The sequence below is a fragment of the Parus major genome, chromosome 7 (genome assembly GCF_001522545.3).
Source record: "Parus major isolate Abel chromosome 7, Parus_major1.1, whole genome shotgun sequence".
Lineage (NCBI taxonomy): Eukaryota > Metazoa > Chordata > Aves > Passeriformes > Paridae > Parus > Parus major.
In genome coordinates this window covers 13392178-13411801 of record NC_031776.1, presented here as the reverse complement: position 1 = coordinate 13411801, position 19624 = coordinate 13392178, and the positions used below count along the sequence as shown (strand labels likewise).

Sequence of the window (19624 nt, the reverse complement as noted above, 5' to 3'; positions counted from 1 at the left end):
AAATCTAGTTTTGAAGTGCAGTAGCTTGTTTTGATCTGAAGCCTTATCTACTGGTGATATGTCACCTTTATAACCAGCTTTGCCTAGCCCATGAAGCAGTTGTTTTTTCAGAGTCTAAGATTCAGGTGCAAGAAAATGATAACTGAAACAGAACAAGTCAAGGTTTGTTACAACCCTGCGCGAAACAGGAAAAAAAACAGAGGAAATGTTTCAAAATGGAGGAATAGTTTTCTCTAGCCTAGTGCTTTAGTGTGAAAGCACTCTGCTTTTGCATTAACAACAATCCTTCTGGGTTCCAGATAGAGAGCAACTTGAGTTTAATGCTTTTTTTTCCCTCTGAATTTTTAAAACAGACTTCCAAAGGGAAAAAATGAACCAAGTGACCCAAACTGATTTACAACATTATTCAGTAATTCAGATACATTGATAAACATCTAGTAAGAACCATTTGATTTCAATCTTTATCATCTTCTGGGATGCTGCAATTAATCACACACCAGGAAGAGACTGAAACATTTAATCACTACTTCTTCCTCACACATCTGTGTTAAAATCTGTAAACAATAGAAAGGATTAGAAGGCAAAAGCTAACAACACCAAGTGAGTTGGAGACTTTTCCTGTCTCCTGGATAATGCATGTGACAAAGTATTGAAATTGAAGCGAAGTTTATCTGCTGTCACAAAAGGAAAGTTTGCCATGGGATGAACTTGGGCAAGTACTAATCAGCACAGGATGGGGAAGGAGAGGAGCAGACATGCAGCAGAAGCTGCTCAGGTCTGCTGAGTTTGAGAGCTTTCAGGCAATAGAGGTTCTATAAAGAACCATTTTTATATACTCATACACGTGCTTGTACCTATCTCACATTGGGCAGATGGACCACATAAAACAGTCAACAGTAGCTCAAAGTGTAGTCTACCCCACAGTTAGTTACATGATAACTCAACTTGAACACAGCATCAGCAAATGTAGTGTAAAACACAGAAAAAAAATAACAGTCCCCCATAGGAAATGCAATAAACGTCATAACTACAAATAAAGACAAAACATGAGAAATCCCCACAGCTTAGAAGGTCTCTTTTGTGGTGTATTTTGCAGATGGGGCATTAGGACTCTAGTATATAAAAGCAAACACAATTTCTGCTAACAGCTCTCAACTTTCATCTCAGCAAATTTTCAGAAGAGGGAAAGGGAAGTGGAAACCCCAGTATGCCTGTGCCTTGCTCTGACACAGACAAGAGAGTGGACTATGAGTCTTGGAAATGTGTATATTGCAGATAATGTTTTTTTATGAAGATAAGAGCTTCTGGCCCGCTGCCGTGAATGTTGCAGTCACCACTTTGACCTGCAGCCCCTCTGTGAAACAATGCAATTCCTTTAAGGCAAAAAAAGGCTGCTAGAGTATTTATGAGAGCCCAGTTACTCAGAACATCATTGCCTTTTAAAAAGGAAGAATGATCCTGACTTCCAGAAGTGATTCACTCTCTGCAATTCCATCAGGTCTTGCCATGTAATATTACAAGCGAGTTCTGCTAAGCAGCACATCACAGTTGAAGAAAGTGGGTACCATTTATCCTTTAAGGTTATAGTTACACAGTCTCTCCAAGCAACTTGAGAGACAGGCAAAGTTCAGTAAGGTGATGCAAAGTTTCACTAAATATGAAGGAAATAATCTGTTTAATATCTGTTTAAAGCTATTTCCAGGGTCTTTTCAAAACTTGAAGATACTAAAAGAAAGTGGAGTGAGTGTTCCTAGGTAAAGAATATCTTTACATCACCCAGGGAGCAGCTGGCAGGGCTAGCTGATATAAACTTCTGCTGTGGGCTGATGTATGCAACTTTGTTATGACCATACTGTGTTATTATACAATGATACTTCAACATGTTAAATCAGATTTGCAATGGGTACAGTTTTCCTAACATAAAAACTGTGTTGGTTAAAGTCAGGCAAAGGATTAATACTTGCCAAGGTACTTCTCTCATTATTTAGATATCCTTTCAGTATAAGCCATAGCAGCAGGAACACTCCACATCCCCACACTCACAAGCAGTTTCCCACATGGCATGTGTCCCATGCACTCTGTGGGAGCATATGGAGTGACATGTTAAATGTCTTTTAGTAGCATAATTCTAAAAAAGGCCACATTATTCAGTCCTGGTCATGACTAAGTGCCATACATCATCCTCAAATTGTGTTAATACATTTGCTCCTATTGTCATGATACAGAGTCCTTATAAATCACATTTCTTCAAGCCATAAAGCATCTTCCATTTACTTGCTAACACGTGTGATCATACCCATTTGTTGGCACACCTGAGCTCTCTCCCAATGGGTAAGGATTAAACATTTTCTATCAGTTTCAAAAGAGAAAATTTTTTTGCAATAAAAGATTCTCCAGAACAGAACATGATTTCTCAGAAATACATGTAGAAGCTGGCAATGCTCCTTTTCCTGTATTGTTTGGTAATGTCAAAATCAGTTAAACTTCTGTCTTTTCTGTATTTTTGCTATTTTCCACTGCAGATTCTGTTTCCCACAATATTCAGCTCTATAAAAAAGAAAATCCCCAAGGTCAAATGTTGAGTCTTACTGATATTTGTCCCAGGCTATGCCTATCTCCCAGAGATCAGCTCCCTCAGTGCCTGAGGTGGCTCTTGGATATTGTATGAAATGTCTAAATTCAGGGCAGACTGTATTTATTGAAACTAAGGGAATAGAGAAGAATTATTGACCGTAGTACAGTAGATGCCAAAAATTGTCTCTTTGCAGAGACTGTCTGATTCATGCTGAATTACTGCTCTCATACTAAATAAACAGTGAATGCGTTCTAAAATCCTGGTTCAAACAAATCTTTCTTCAGTACTACAAACTAATTAAAGTTGTGCAGTCCAGAGGGAAATCTGATTTCTTTCATGTTTTCAGGGGAGAGGAGGAATAGGTTTAAAATATATTCACAATCAGCCAGTGGTTCATGATAAGTTAAGGCATGATAAGTTAAATAAGTGCTAAAGGTCCAACTGCATATTGCTGGTGTCCACTTACCATATCCTGGTAAGTGAAGGGAAAGGTCTGATTCTTTCATCTAAGTTCTCTATTTTTAGAAGTTTTCAATCTAGGAATAGATCCCAGCTCTACACTTAGCAGGGTTACTACGGTTTTTCAGCAAAATTCTGGAGACTTTTGTAAAGAGAAAGCAGTAGAGAGAGAACAGAGCAGCTAGGACACTCTGCAACCTTATCTAGTATATGTTTAATTTTACATCACTTCTTGGCTTGAAATGGTAGGCTTTGATTTTGTTTTGCCTAGCAAACATTCTGATAATGGAGTCCTTGAATAAAACCAAGCAACTTTTACAGCAGTGAGGTAGACTGCTTAAAACTCACATCTCTCCTTGCTAATGTCAGAGACCTCATTTAGCCATTATTTCACACTCACATGAGCCATCAGTAACAGTCTGTTAGTGATCCTCACCAGCCTTTCCCTGACAACACTGGAGAGGAAAATAGAAGCATTTTTTGCCCTTCTTGTCCTTTCTTTTGTACATGGAACACTATCTCTGCCCTCCTGCCTCTCCTTCACTGCATGAACTAGGCTGTTCAGCTACTGGAAATGTTTGGTGTACATAAAAACACCATGCTTCAGCCAGAGGGAAATGGAGCATGAACAACTTGGTTTTCAGGGCAGAGGTGTGAAAAAGCATGTTTCCTCTTGTTCACAAACAGCTAATATTGTGCATTTATGGGAACTGCACAGTGTGAGGAATATGTGTGTTAGCATGCTTAGCTAACCCAGATTTGCAAAACAGCACAGCAGTTAAGGTATAGTATCTGCTTGTCTGCCTAGAACAGAAAATCAAACTATTTCATTTGTTTTCAGCAGGAATAAAATAAAGAAATGGCCAGTTCCCCAGACAGCAATTAACATATGCCTACTTTCTGCAACAAAGTATGTGGTTCAATTAGTGCAACTGAGAACCTCTATAGTGATGTGTAGATTACATGCTGGCATTCCTCTGGCAAAAGGCAAGAACCAACAGAAATAACTATTCAGAGATCAGGGCGATAGGTAGGGTGTCTGGATTCTAGATTCTGCTGCATCCTAGAGCTGAGGAGTGGTAAAGTTTTCCGCTGGAGACAGGGATGGTGGAAATGCCTAGTTTTTAAGGACCACTGAGAGGCTGTACTTGCTTTGGTTTGCAAATGTTCAGAGAACCTCAAGGAGATGTTAAGAACAATGGTGCTAAATTGGAAATTCACAGAGCATCCGAGTTTTCACTAACAAGTAGTCTAGGCTTCTGCAGCTTGCTTTAAGGTTGGTAGCAGGTACTACAGCTGCTGGCATGCAGGCTGTATTTCTCTACAAAAATACTGCTTTTTTCAGATTACCCCTATGCTCAAGTTTTTCTGAGGTGCGAAAGCAGTCAATCTCCATGTAAAAGCAGCTGTCATAACAGCATATTTGCTGAGGGCAGCTGCAACAGGTGGAAATAACCATACTCCTCAGACCTTGGATAACGTTTGTCTAACAAGATATTCTGGCTCCAGAGTTTGAGATCAACCCACAGCCCTTCCTGCAGTGCTCAGTTCATCTGTGGCATAGACTCCTAGGAACAGGATCCAAAGAGAAGTTGGATCAGTACTTGAAAGACAAATTCACTGAGAGGTTTAAAGAGAGAAGAAACCTCCTGCTCAGAAAACTTCATCAGCTAAAAAAGCTTGAGGTCCTGAAATTTGAATGAAATGTTATATATATTTGCTTCACATCTACCCTTGCCTCATGCCTACTCCTAGAAGTTACTTGGCTGGATGGCCCATCTAACCTGTGATGGCTGCTCATTTGTTCCAATAATGAATTTACACATGCCTGCTCTGCTCAAGTTCAAGGTCTCTCAAGTTCCAAATGTGAAAACCAAAGTTCACTCTCTAGAATTTTTAAAAGTTTAATAAGGGAATAAAAAGGGACAATGTCCAGCTCTGGGGTGTTTCTGGCTATTGGCCAAAGAACACACAGGTGGATAAGACAGTGTTATCTATGTACTGTTATGTTACTGAGGTACATGCATATTCATGTGTTTCATAATTATTCAAACATTCTTGTGAGCTTTTTGATGTTTCAGGAACTCTTTGTTTGGTTTTACACTCTGACTTATTTGCATCACATCCTATGGGTTAGGTCAATATATTTTATTTCTTCTTGTTTTTCCATCCTGTTGTTTCACACTCCCTGATAAGGAGATGACAAGTTCTCCAATTCTTCTCCAGTGCTCTGGGTTGTATCACTGTTATCTTATCACTTGGAAATATAATATATTCATCACATTACTATTTCTATAAGCTATAAGGTGCAAAATTACTAGATTGTGTTATAATACTAAGCAGCTAAAAGGAGTTAAAAACTGTACTATATTCAAATACTTATGATCAATAACAACATGTAAAAGCTAATAAATAAATGCAAAAGCCAATATTATATTGTCATTTTTAACAGAAACTTCTTTACCAAGTCCAGTGCTGACTGTATTCATCTGTGAAAGACCTTGTGGCATCCAAAAGACAAACCTGCTCCACAAAGCATGATCACAGACAGAACAAAAAAAAGTGTAACACTTCTAAGCCTGACAGAGATCTTTGAGAAATACAAGCACAGGCCTGCACATAGAAGTTGTTACTGCAAGTGAATTCAATATCCTTAGCATTAACCATGAGGAAGAAGTTATTTTTGGTGTCCAGAAACAAATGCTAGACTCAAAACACACTCTTCCCTCAGTCTGTGTTCAGTGTTAAAGGGTACAATTTCCTGGCTGAGGAAGCACCTCCAAGAGAGAGGCTGACAATAGTGATACCATTTACAACAGCCATCAGAATCACAGCAAGAGCTGTGTAAAAACAGGAGAGCCAAAGATTTGTCCCTGAAGTTTTGCAGTTTCATGAAATCACTATACAAGACTCATAGTGAGACACATGCAACAAAGCCCAAAACAAGTAGCATTTTGGTTGAAAAAGAAACCAGTGCAGGAAAAGACCCAAAATTCCTTCATGCAGTATGATCAAGAAACATGAAAATGCACTGCACATGAATAAAATTTGTGAAATTTAGTTCAAAGGTGGGTGTGGAAGGAGAGAAAAGGAAGGCAAGTATGAGAGAAAAGGTGTCACAGTTACACCCTAGCAAAAACAGCGAAGATAAGAACAGCTGAGTGAATGGAGCAAACAGCCTAGCAGGGGTATAGCTTCTTGTAGGCAAGTACACTTGCAAACATCGTTAATTGGTCTACCAACAAAAGATGCAGAGGGGAAACCTTTTATTATCCATCTCTGATAAATTTACTAAAGAAAGCCTATAGCGTACTTGACAGATTTCAAGTACTAAAGCAGTTACAGTAAAAAATTCTTTGTGTTTTCTGTCTGGCTAATTTCCCTTTTAGTTTTTCAACTGCTGAAAGAGACCTAAAGTTTTCATTATCTTAGATTTTTTAAGAAAATAAGGTTGAAATAACCTAGATCAAACAAATGTAACAAATATTGCCAAACAATACCGCTGCATTTAATATTTCTAACTTGATTTTATTGTTGCTAAGATATGGCAGTACAGCAGACCTAAAGTGCTCAGTGGGCTAACTTGGGCTGGACAGAACAATCTTGTTTTTTTCCAGTATCATTAAGAGATGTGAAAGCTTCAGCACAAATAAGATATAGTGGAATTATTCCTTCCTTTGTCTCTCTTCTACATTACAGAAGATTTCTAGGAACCCAGGACTGGCAGCAGGAGATGGGCACAAAGTTGAATGAATGTGTGATAAACAGAAGTCACCCACAGAGCTATCAAAGAGCAAATGGGGTTCACTTTCTCCAAATGCTACCAAAACCTTGTTAAAAGGCTGCTAACAGGATATTTTCATTATGAAATAATGCTAACAGTTGCTCCCCACTTTCAGAGACCCAAAGGGACATCCACCATTCTTTACTGCTAGTGAAAGGAAGACAGCAATAACAGTTTATCTAGAGCACATCCTATAGAAAATGGATATAAGAGCCTTCCTAGTCTTAGGGCTCAGTAGAAGTGTCCCTATGGTCCCTTGCAGTCTTTGGATTGCTTTGTACAACCCAGGCAAAACCCAGTCAGCTTTCAAATACTTTCCAGTGTGATTTGCAGCACTTTTGTTTTATTGCAGATGTCTTTCTTTGAGGGCTGCTCCTGTGACACCACCACAGACCCATCAGATCCGCATGCCTTCCTCAACTGCTGATACAGTGGAAAGCAGCTGAATGATCTATGAATGTCCCAACTACACAGACCATCAATACTTCCTGAAATTGGAATCTCTCTTGATTACCAGCACTAGGTGGGCTTAAATTTAAAAACCAAAACAAAACAAAAACCAAAACAAAACAAAAATAGAAAACAAAATAAAACCACAGAACAAAACAAAAACAAACCACAAAAAAACCACCACAAAACAAACAAACAAACAAAATACCAAAAAATTAAAAAAGCTTTCAGACCTTAGGGAAAAAATTCTTACTTTATGATTATGAAAATCCCAAACTCCACCTGTAATTGAGCCCATGGGCTTACTCTATGCTTGAATTGATTAAAGGGTGTACCTTCCATCTTGAGTTGACCCATAAAACCAATGGCCTTCACAGACTTATTTCTTCTGTGAGTACACTGGCAAGCTGGCAGCAAACAGTATCATCAGGGAAATACTGCATACCAAGCCTCCAGCTGGGACACTGGATGGCTTAAGCAGAGTGAAGTATTTACACTATTTACCAAATTTATTAATAAAAATTATTTCTAGCAATGACCATTTGAAATGCTAAAGATACCAGAATGAATCTTTCAGCTGCTTATTCACTTCATGATTAAGAAATACCCAACAAACAAACAGTCCTGGTCAACAGCCCAATAGTTCCTGCTACCATTTGGCATTAAATCCAGATATCTGCACAGGATTTAATTGCTCCTACTTCCAGCTCAAGACCTACACTGTGCTCTTTTGTTTAGCCAGGACCTCACACCAAATGGAGGAATGAACTCATGTTGACCCTCCACAGCCCAGAAGTAGCAGCTTTCCCTAGGGCCTGGGGTTAGGAACCAAAAGAGAGACTCATTATATTAAAGATTCTACAACCAGTTCAATGTGCAAGTGGGCCCCCACAAGTCTCTCACATACTCTTAACAGCTCACTGTTTTACACTACACTGCAAAATCTTTAAAACTCCATTTCAAGTTTTACAACAGTAGCTATTATTCAGGTCTCTGTACCCCTTCTGTGCTCAGGAGTTAGGCTAGCCAGGTCCCTGGGATATTCACAAGGGCACACCGTTGGTTTCACATCCCTATCAGAAGCAGGCAGTGTGTTTGCAGTCAACATCTAGCTTTTGGGAGGCTGTGGTACTGATATTTTGCAGTATCCCCACCTCTGGTCAAAGTTAGAGCTTTCCTAAGCCCATTTTCCCTTAGTTACTTAGCCTCATTTGCCTTCTTCTCCAAACCATGAGAAGTTAGGCTCCAAGTTGCTATAACAGACACCCTTGATACAACATTACCCTGCTCACCTAAGAGGGAATTAAATTCAAACAGATCAACAGAGACTACTAACCCCTACACATCCTTCAGTCTTGGCTGCTGCTATGTTGTTTTTTTCCTGACACACTGATTGCTTCCAGGAATCATGCTGCAGATCCATACTGCTGAGCACTGCAACATAATGAAATCATTCATTAAATATCATCTTAACTAAAGCAGAATGGTTTGAACTGCAGGTAGTGATCCCTGGCACTAAGACTGTACAGTAAAGGATGGGTTACTTTGAGTGAGAAGTCAGTTTGGTGAAGGAAGAACAATTTTATGATGCAATCTTATGTGGTAACAACCGGTGCCTTCAAGGATCTGCAAAAGAAAGACAGCTGTAGCACCAATCTACGTGTTAGCTCTGGCATAGCTAATCTAAATGACAGCAGAGAAGAGGGACAATTCTAAGACTCAACTCTCATCTATGAATTTTTGCTGTTTGTTTAAGAGCCTAGACAGATCAAAGCAGATGAACACATACTATCTATGAAAGGGTCTTTAAGAGGTACCCACACAAGAACATTCCTAGCACAGCTGCAAACTTAAGGCTTGTGATAAGGGAGCCCGTACTACAAAAAAGGGAGCAGAAGAGATCAAATCAGTGCCTGAGCCTTTGACAATGATGGAGTTATTATACTGAAGGCCCCCTGTGGAAACTAGCCAAAAGAACGGGCAAGGACAAAAATACTCACCATGGTCCCAGGCTACCTTGGGGTTAATTCCTTTCTGATTTTAAGTCTGGTGAGTGGCTTAACCCCGCATATCTGAAAGCTGGGCAGGCAGGGGGACTTAATGCTATTAGCCAGACCATCACCTCCCAGCTTTAGCTGTGGCCAGTCTCCAACACTTTGAAAGAAAGTAACTAAAATCCCTAGATACCAGTTTATATGTCAGGAGGCAAACAAATTCCTTCCCATTTTTGAATTTTATGAACAACTAACAAGCTCTGAATTACCTGAGGTACAAAGTGAATATAGTTACAGAAGGAAAATGAAACTTTAGGTTTGCTGATTTACCTAACAGAATAATTGCAAACTCATCTGGCAATCATAGCCAGAGAAATTCAAATCACCCTCAGCAAAATGTTACACAGAGACCTTGCAATCTTACAAGGACCAGTTTGCCTCTTTCCAATAGGCATACCAAATCCAATCTCAAGTTATTTTTGCTTGAATGTCCATAAACTAGCATCCAAAAAGTTTTATTTCTTTACATTCAGCAAAAGGTATTTTGATAACAGAAATTTTACATGCAGCCAGAAGACCATTTGTTTACTTACACTGTAAAGATTATTTCTTGCTTCTGTGCAAGAGCCTGTTTGTAAAAAAAAAAGGTGGAAGAATTGAGGGACAGGTTCATTTCTAAGCTAATTTCCAGGTCCATTTCTATTTCAGGTCTTTATTATTGGTAAACAAAGCATTAGCTTTAAAACATCAAGAAAAAGCTCAGCTAAAAGCTTTGCCATACATTTATCTCAGCATGATTTCTGTTGGTCTGGGGCTTGTTTTCAGTAGAAGCCTTTAGGCCAAACAACAGGTCTGAGAATATCTAAAAGTCAAATAAAGATTTTTGCCTGATTCATTTGCATCCACAGAAAATAAGCATAATTCTACAAAAGCAGTACTATAAGGTGTGCAGCTTTTCCTGCCACTTCAGAGACTCCTGGGCTCAAAATTACAATCCAGTGTAGTCCATTTCTTTGTTAAATCTTTCCTTAACACAAATGAATGCCTTTTCCTTATCCACACCCTTCTTTGTACCCATTCTATTACCTGGACTTGCTGACTAACAAATTCACTCCGCAGTAAAATGACTCAGTTACTAATTTACAGCTCCTGATGAGTGACATTAAAACCCACAAGTAATAAACAAAGTATGAGAAATAACCACTGCTGTAAACAGTTACCACAAGACAGCAGCTAAGGGACAATAAAATACTAATGAACACTGCCTACCTGACTGTTTAAGGTCCATGAAACAATTAATACATAATTATGGAAGAGCAGGCAATGAAAAGTCTAACAATTATCTCACAGCTGAAACAATCCATAAACACTCACATTTTAAAGCATCCATCCATAGCTGGCAAGGCTTCTCTGTACACTTTCCTCCATTCTTTGATTTCCATATCCTTTGCTGAGTCTTCACGTAGGTAGGTACACTGAAATATAAATTCACCTACAATTATACTCCACCTGCAGAGACAACCCTGTAACCCACCTTTTTACACTGACCTCTCCCATTTTTGCCCATATGTATCTATGTAAGAAAAAACTCCTAGCAAATACTAAACATCTGTCTGTACAGGGAGAGACTAAACCTATACATCCAGTGATGTAGACACCCCAAAGCCACCTCAATAACCTTACAGGGTTACCTTGGCTTAGGAAAACCTCTAGAAGGTCAGACCAGGAGACCACTCACCCTGAATGACATAGGAACAGACTGTTCTGTTGCAAACCACAAATGCTTTACTTTCCATCTAGAGCACCTATATAAGGCAAGAACTGCCTACACAAGCAGCACTGATTGCCTAGGCCCACTAAAATAACTACATTGCTACAACTCCAGCAGAGTGGAAAATGGCTGCTTTATAGTCTGGGAGCATCCGAATTATGGGGGTGGCAGCACTTAGCCAGGGAGGAGTCTCCCATTTCTATCAGAGGATGGTTTTTTATTGCTTCATTGAAGGCTGTTGCACGACTGGTGTGTGTAGGAGCAGCTGCTCTTACAGGAATCAGTAATGCAAAAAAGCAGAGTGATAACTGAAGGGAAGATTGGGATTTTTTCAATGGTTTTGCTAGGGCCTGATTTCTTCAAAGGGAGTAAGTTGTAAGAGAAATTTAAAATAAGCTGTTTAGTCTAGAAAAGGCTACCAAAAATGTGATAAGAGTTTGGAACTCAAAAGATCTGCTATAAAGAGCTTTCTCTTATTGAATTACTGTGGAAGGGCCAAATAATAGTGGTTTGCATTTGCTAGAAAGGTGATGCAGGTTGGCTGTTAGGGAGGAGCTCAGTAACTCAAACCCTGAGGAAAGTCTCTCAGGGAGGAGGCAGGCACTCTTTTTATCCAAGACACATTTCACCAAAGGGGGTTCAGGGTGGTTTAAGCACAGCAGATCCTGCCCTGGGGACAGATAGACTCTAAGCTCTTATTTTTTTCTTGATGGAAAGCATCCTCAAGGCAGCAGAATATTGCGGCTAGCATCAAGTAGCAGAGCACACGTACCACACAACTAAAAATAATTTTACAGTCTCATTTTTGTCAGTGTCCCTCCATCCGCGCTAGATACTATGTTTAGATATTGCAGTAAAAGATACTTCTACCACTCCCACAGTGGTGATCCACATGAAACAACGAGCAGAGATTAGCTCTTAAATTTCACCAGGGAAACTTCACTGATGTTCTAAAAACAAGACAAATATGCAAAGGCCTGTTGCAGGAACATATCTCAATCTGTCTTTAGGCTCTTGGTGATACTTATCCATCCCTAGAAAAAAAATGATGTAGCAGACACTACAATGATATTGCACAGTCAATTCCTTTGCAGAGGATTTCCAAACCTTGTATAAAATCATTACAAAGGTGTGAAAATCCCCTGAAAGTAATGAATGACAATGCTTTATTGCATGAAGCTCTCCGAACCCAAGAGAGGAGGTGACTCAGTGGCAGAAGGACCAGGACTGTGATTCTCGCAGAAAACTAGAGAGATGCCCCATGTCTCCTTAAACTGCCTCCTGCCTGCTTTAGAGTCTGACACAACATCAATTTCCAGCCTCAGTTTCCAAGGGAGCAGGACACACGGGGAAGCCCATTCCCTGGGGAGTGCCCTGTGAGTCACGCAAAGATGCTGTTGTTGAAGGAGGAGGAGGAGAGTCCTTCACTGGAGTGTGGTGCCTGGGCTGCATCAGCACAGGCTGCTGTGCTCGGGCAGGACCACCCCAAAGCTGAGGGATGTCTTTTTACATTTCTCCTTCAGAAATCTAACTTTTTGACGAAATCTAACTTTGTTTCCTTAGTCCTATGCAAACTCTGCATACAAGGAAGGGAGCTGCCCTACAGTGGCAGCAGGTTGGATGTATGGATATGTCCTTGCTCTGCAGGCTATGCTGGCAGGCCTCTCTGGAGCATATGTAAAACACGTGCATGTGCTTGGTAACCTTTACTACTTGCGAAGCAAAGCACTGCGGAAGTTTTCTGAGGTGCTCAGAATGCGGATGCTGATTGTTTACGGGCACGCTCCTGGTGCAGCCGAGGGGCCGGACCGGGCCCGCCGGCTCTCTGGGCGAGGCGCCTCGGGCTGCGGATCGGCTGTGCCGCCGGGGCTCTGCCCCCGCCGCGCCCGCCCCGGGCGGGCACTGCCCCTGCCCGCAGCCAACATGGCGCCCGCGGCTTCCCCGCCCCTCGGCGGCGGCCCGGGGCGTGTGCGGGAGCGCGGGCGGGGCGGGCGATGTGGCGAGGCTCGGCCCCTCCTGCCCGGCCGCCACTCGCCGCGGCCCGGGTAGGCTGCGGGAGAGGCCGCGGTAGCGCGGCGGGAGCCGGGGAGGCCGCGGCGCGGTAGGTGGCGGCGCGGGGCGGCCGGTCCCGGCCGGGAGCGGGCGGCGGCGCAGCGCGGGGTTCCTCCCGCGCCCCGCGGCTCTGCCCGGCAGCCGCTGGCCTGCGGGGCCCGCCGGGGTCCGGGGCGGCCGCGGAGCCCGGGGTCCGGGGCAGAAGGGCGGTGGCAGCGGCTGTCACTGCCGGGCCGGCAGCGGCGGTACCCGGGGCTCCGGCGGCCCCGCTCGGCAGCCCTGCGGCTTCGCCCCCTGCGAAAGCGAGAAAGCGCCACGAAAGCTGAACGCCAGACCTCTCCGTCACTGGGGAATAGTGTCAGAGAGCAAAGCGGTGCGACCTGGCGCCGCCCGATTCCCCAGGTTGTGTGTGGGCTTTAAGTGCGGATTCGTTTCTTCCTCCCTCCACCAAAGGCCTGAAGGATATGTTTTCACTTTCAGAGATTAAATCCGAAGCGGCGCTGGCGAAGAACTGACATGCTTGACACTTGTCTGCAGTTGCTTGTGTTGCACTTCGTTGTTTACTCGAAAAGAAGAGACTGAGACTCTGTTAGTTGGCTTCTTCTCGGGTTATGATATAACTAATAAAACAAAACTGTGGAAAGAGCACCTGGGAACGGAGCATGGTAGGATCTTAATGAGAAAAGTAGCTGGGATCGACGGGAAGAGGAAGGGGAGGAATGGCATCCCGAGAGAGGCTGTATGAGCTTTGGATGCTTTACTGCAATAAGGTAAATATTTGTGTGTGTTTGCTTTTATCCTCTCTTGTTTGGTAGTCAGGTATTACGATTGTAGTATCTTTTCTTGGAAATTGCATAGACATGATTAGCTTCGGTAAGGGTGTAATTGCACTTCTTAGACTATTTACAGCCTCATCCCATGGTTTGCTCTTCAGATTGGTCTTTTTTATGTTTGAGATGAGAATTGCAGTGTTCGTGGGTCAGTTTAAGCAGTTATTGTCGCCATATATTTTAACTATGTGAATGCATACGTTTATATAATTCTTTGTTTTGTAGCACATTAAACTGTACTGTATTGATTTAATTCAGTGCTGCCTAGTATTTAGCTTTGTACTTACTGATTTCTGAACAGCTTCTGTTTTATTTATCTTTATTAGTAAAACCCTTCCCAAAGAGCAGATTTATTAAGTTACTCCAGAGTCTGCCTTTGCTGGCTATTGCCATAACATCTACATACATCATTAGTAATCAATTTCTTTCACCTGGCAGAAATAATACAAAAATGCTGTCCTGCCTTCATTCGCATTTTATAGTGTAAAGTAATTAATGTGTTTAAAGAATATGTCCTAATTGCTGCCAGGTGAGCTGAGTATGTAGAGAAATTGGATTGCAGATTATCTGAATAGGTAGCTGTAAAATAAGTAGAATATAAAAAATAGCTGTAGAGGTGGAGGAAAGAACTGATCTACTGTCATGCAGGAGCTCTGTGGCAAGGGTAGTTTTTCATGGCCTTATTCTCTGGTTTTGCTTTGCCTTTTTGCAGTCTCATGCTTCGTTTGTATTTCAGTTTCTTTAAGTCTCCAATCCAGTAGGATGTTAAGGGTAGAACAGTCCTCCCCTTGTTCTTCCCACCTCATTTCTAGAAAATGCTCATCTCAAGAGCATAGAATGTGAGGTGTTAAGTATGTACAAAGTATTTGTTTTAATTGTATCGTTTCCTAATTTTTGTGCAGCCTTAATCCTCTACATATTGTTAAAACGAGTGCAAGCATAACAGCATGGTATTAGTTCTTACTGCTTCCCGTGTGGGTGATCTGCTGGGTTAAACCTTTGCCTTTTAAACCAGTGATAATGGCAGTAGGAAGTGGAGTAGCACTGGAGAAGATGGATGTTTTGTCTGTGAGTTCATCGATGTGAGAGGAACAAATGCATTTGGAATGCACTCAAAGAATCCAGACTTGACTCAGCTTTGGGAGATACTGAGATATGAGCCAAGTTCTGAATTTCTTTGCTCGGCTGTTTTTTGGCTCTTTCTTCCCTTCTTTAAAATATTCTTTTGTCTGTCTTGGACCTACTCCCCCTTTGCTGGGACCTTTCATTCAGATTGTGTGGTATCCCCCCCTCCATGTTGTTCACATAGCAGGAAGTTTGCATGAAGGAATGATATTAAAAATGTGTAGTTTAGATCACTTAGGGGATGTTCAGTGTCTTTATGGGAATGATGTGTAGACTATGGGAATCATAGTCTACTCAGATTTCAGGTAGTAGAGGATGGGCTATTTAAAAAAAACAAATCTTTTCATATATTTGGTCTTCTCATTAGCTATCTATGACTTTTTTGGCCCTTTTTTTTTTTCAGACCCATATATTAAGGGCATGATTAAATGCATTTGTTTGTTGATAAGGGCTTGTTCCTAAGTAACAAAACATATATTTTAAAAATAGTGTCTCCAAAGTATGAGGGCAACTGGAGTGATTTAGAAAAAGGGAGTCTTCACTTTTTCAAGAAGTGTTAGGCAGAAAACAATTTTTTTCCTTATCTCTCAGCTGGTTCAGTTTAATATGTTATCTTATTCTGCCTGAGGCAGGTAGCCAGAATTAGTCTTGGATTAAGCTTGGTGAAGTTAAGAGCAAGAAGCTATATCTCCATCTTGGGATGTAAAATGTGGGAAGCCTTTATGTAAATTAGTTTGTTCAGTCCGCTTGGAAACATCTTGTGCTTTGCTCAAAGCGTTGCACAGAATGGGAAGGTGTAGCAGTAATTACCAGTGACAGGATATAGTGGTTCAGAGAAAAGTTGTTTATACTTGGGACTGCCCAGTGAAGTGTAGTATATTGCACTGCAATGACTTGGTCCCGGAATGACATCCTGGGAAAGACAGCTAGGCAATTTCTTCCAACTAGAAAAACGGCTGGCTAGTTACAGTTGAGTAAAGAAGGGATTTATTGTGCCACAAATCCCAAATATTTGGCTTTAGCTTTGGCAGCTGTGTTAGCTACAGAAGCAGAGAAATCCAAGCTACTCCTTTGTGATACTTCAGATTGTTGCTAATAGTCTTGTCTTTTGATAATCGGGTCCTTCATGATACTCTTTTAAATACAGCACCCTATGCTAAAGCAGCAAGGCTTTTCACAGCTTTCAAGTGCTACATAATGCTGTGTTACCATTTTACCACCTATCCTGGGTCATGACTCTTGTTCTTTCTGATCTCTTGGCATCTCTGGCAGCATCAGGTGTCAGTTGCAACACTTAGTTTTGTGCAAAGTAACATTAGGAAGTCCTTTCTCCATTTTCATTGCCTCTTGTGCACTTGAGGAATTGGAGATTTGAGCAGACAGCAACATTAATCAGGGCCTCTGTAGGAGCAGTCTTTGGAACACACCATGTATGAGGTGGTTTAATTTTTCTGTTTCAATTTTTTTTTAAGATGATGTTTGAGTGTCTGCAAGAATTTGGTTTTAGTTGATATTCAGTTGTTTTTCATCTGGCAGTTTCTAATCTAAGGCTGGGATTTGGTTTTGGATTTTTTTTTTTCCTTCTGTTTCTGTAAAAGCTGCAGATTACAGTCTGCTGTTACAGATGAAAGTAGTAGCCACATTTGAATTACAATGCTTCTGATGTTGCATGGAAGCAGTTTAAAACTTCATTAGATTTAGTAAAATTTAGATTTGAGTCACTGGGTTGTTACCATGTATTATTCACAGTCTAAGTCTGTTTTTTGTCTTGAGTCTTTTGTTGGTTTCGGTTTTTTTCTTTCTTTTTTTCAGTTTGTTGATTGATTGACTCTGCAAAGAGTGCCTTGTTAAAGATGTTTTTCAGTTTCAAGTGGTTTTAGTGGTTGGGGGATTTTTTTCTGTTCAGTGAACTGTTAATGTACAATGCCTTTACTCAAATATTGATATGGATGTGAAGTGCTGTCTTCTCATGCAAATGTTGGAATGTGAGTGCTATAAGATAATTGAATTGTGTAGAATAGATAGCAAAAATTTTTTCCAGTAGATTGACAGTTCAGAGCCTTCAATAACCTACAGAGGAGCATGGAACACTTCTTGTATAAGTGCATATAGAGCAGATACCTGAAAATGCTTTACTAATGTAGGTGTACAGCAGGAGAAGAGCTCCATTAGGTAGAAGAAAAGGACATGCTTTTGTGTGTGTTTGTGACTTCTTTGGGTTTATGTGGCTAAGGTAATCTATCAGTTTTCTCTTGTAACTGTAGACTGTCATGGCTGCAATATTACTATGGTAATATTGCTATTGTAATATTGGCTGATTAACCTCTTATTAGATATTAATTATATATCAGTATAGAAAATTTGTTTCTGTTTCATAATCCTCTGAAGTAACTTTTGTCACAGATTCAAAGTAGAGGTTCAACCTTTGCCTTATCTGTAAGATTTTAACTATATGTAGTTTATCTCCAGTTGTTCTGGTAGGTATTTTAGACTCTTAGACATAAAGCATGTCAGGATTTCTGATATTTTAGATTTTTTTCAGAAAGTGTTCAGATAGCCTTTTATATGGAGATTTTTCTAGTCTATGAAAATAAAAGGGATCCTACTTGCCTTCATAAGGGGTTTCAAAGGCATTAATGCCATATGCACATCAGAAAATTTTCAGTTTTCATGATACTACAATGGTTCTGAGCTGCTTCTTACACTCTTGTCTTCAATATAACCTTAATTTTATTTAAACACTGCCTTTTCCTGTGAGAGGACACAATGATTTGAAGGGAAAGCTGTGAATGTTCTTCACACAGTTCGGAGCCTGTGCTTCCCATTTTAGAGGGAACATTCAACGTTAGTGTCATTGATACAGTTGGGACTGTGTGTGTTAGCTGGTGATAATGATCTGGTCTTTACTAATGCAGAGAGCTGAGACAGTCACCTCCCATGCTGTGTTAAGAGCAGCAGACCTGCGCATAAGCTGTTATCTCAAATGTGCTTTCTTTGCTTGTACTGTACCTCTCATTTGTTTTTACAAAATGTAATTGTATTGGGATAAAGATGTTGTGGTTTTCTCTCTGGCACAGAATGGGATATCTGTATATTATCAATGTAGTCTCATGTAATATTGTAATATTGTTTCCCAAAAAAATGTGGATTTAGCCAAATTATGCTTTGTTGTGGTGAGAAGCATGTAATTCAACAAGAATATAATGATCTTTGATGTTGAATTGTAAGCCCCATGTGAAAAACTGACCTTTGCATCCCAAATGTGATCTCATCCTGACTTGGCTTGCCCTTGTCTTCTTTCTTGTGCAGTTGCTGACTTGTCAGTCATGCAGATCACACTGCTACATATCGCCTTTGTTAGATTTGATAAAGAAGTATTCAGTTTACAGTTAGATGAATGTTTGAGCAAACCAAATGCTCAGTAAAAGTAGTTTTTATAATTCACTGTCATGTAAATTCATACCTCTGCTGAAACTAGTGAGTGAAGTCTTAGAAGGAATTGCTGTGTAAGATACCTTTTCTGTAGACTGTTTTAAGTAAATCTCTGCATTCCTAGGGAGTGTTATTTGTAGAAGATCATGTCACAAGTCACTTGTGGCCATGTCATGGTAAAAATATCTTTGTCTCTATTCAAGCTGAACTAAGAATGGTTATAGATAACAACAGTTGGTCTTCAGTTCTGAATTAACTGCTATTTAAAGAGATGTCTCCTAGTCCAAGAACATAATTCTGATACTTACAAATATAGAACTTTTCATATAAATAACTGACATGAGTATATGAGACATCAGTCTCTTGAGTGGCTGTTTCCTTCCTTAATTATGGGCCAGGGTGACCTTGTGCTCATGGTTGTTCAGAGACTGACACAGAGAATGCAGACTTTATGTTGCAGTGAGGCAGCAGATAAATCTAAACAGGCAAATTTGTAAAAAAAAGGGTAACATTTTACAAGCTGTGAAGAAATTATTGTTGCTTCTTCTGTAATATATTTGGCAGTACATATATGTAGCTGCTACTGCTGGATACAGTAGAGTCTGAGGTTTGTCCGTTTCTTTGATGTAAGATTCAGGGCTTTAGTGGTGTCCAGCATGTGGTTAGAATTTCTACATGTCTATGGGTTTGTGGATCAGCACTTTACAGAGTCAATGAGAAACATCCAGTTCTGAACAGGCCAACAAATATAATTCAGATCAAGCTTTTATTGACATGAAAGAATTGAGCGTCTCTTAAATGTAATGATATATCACAAACTACAAACACAGGCTTCAGGTTGTTGGTGCTCTAATATAGAGTGAATGTAAAAACCCTGGATCATTATGTGTGTCTGAATTACAGCTCTTTGAACTCGGTAAGCTGGGCAGATCTGGGGATAACGCGTGTCTTGATAAAAGAGTATTGCCAAAACAACTCAAATATGCAGTATGTTTCTGCTGATTAGAGAAATGAGAGAAAGGCTTGCTAGCTGCCCATTGAACAGCATTGGAGCTTAAGACCTGAATCCAAATGTTGTCAATAGATACTGCTAAAATATTTACAGCCTTCAGAAAGGTTAAACAGCTGCTGTAGAAGTGAGAAGAGCTGCTC

The 19624-nt window shown here is 40.5% G+C and overlaps 1 protein-coding gene across 4 annotated transcripts in view; it reads left to right on the top strand.

Moving 5' to 3' along the window:
* Positions 1-13032: 13032 nt before the first annotated feature.
* The window catches only part of NBEAL1 (neurobeachin like 1), a 76534-nt gene continuing 69942 nt past the window's right edge, over positions 13033-19624 (top strand). Inside the window, exons 1-2 of one of the 4 annotated variants that reach the window (XM_015634492.3) lie at positions 13033-13134; positions 13566-13855. In XM_015634492.3, the coding sequence (XP_015489978.1) occupies positions 13805-13855 (51 nt within the window). In that variant the 5' untranslated portion in view covers positions 13033-13134; positions 13566-13804. Of the gene's footprint in view, positions 13135-13313; positions 13856-19624 lie in introns of those variants that run through there. The other 3 variants (XM_015634493.3, XR_004498269.1, XM_015634494.3) reach the window with 3 other exon arrangements.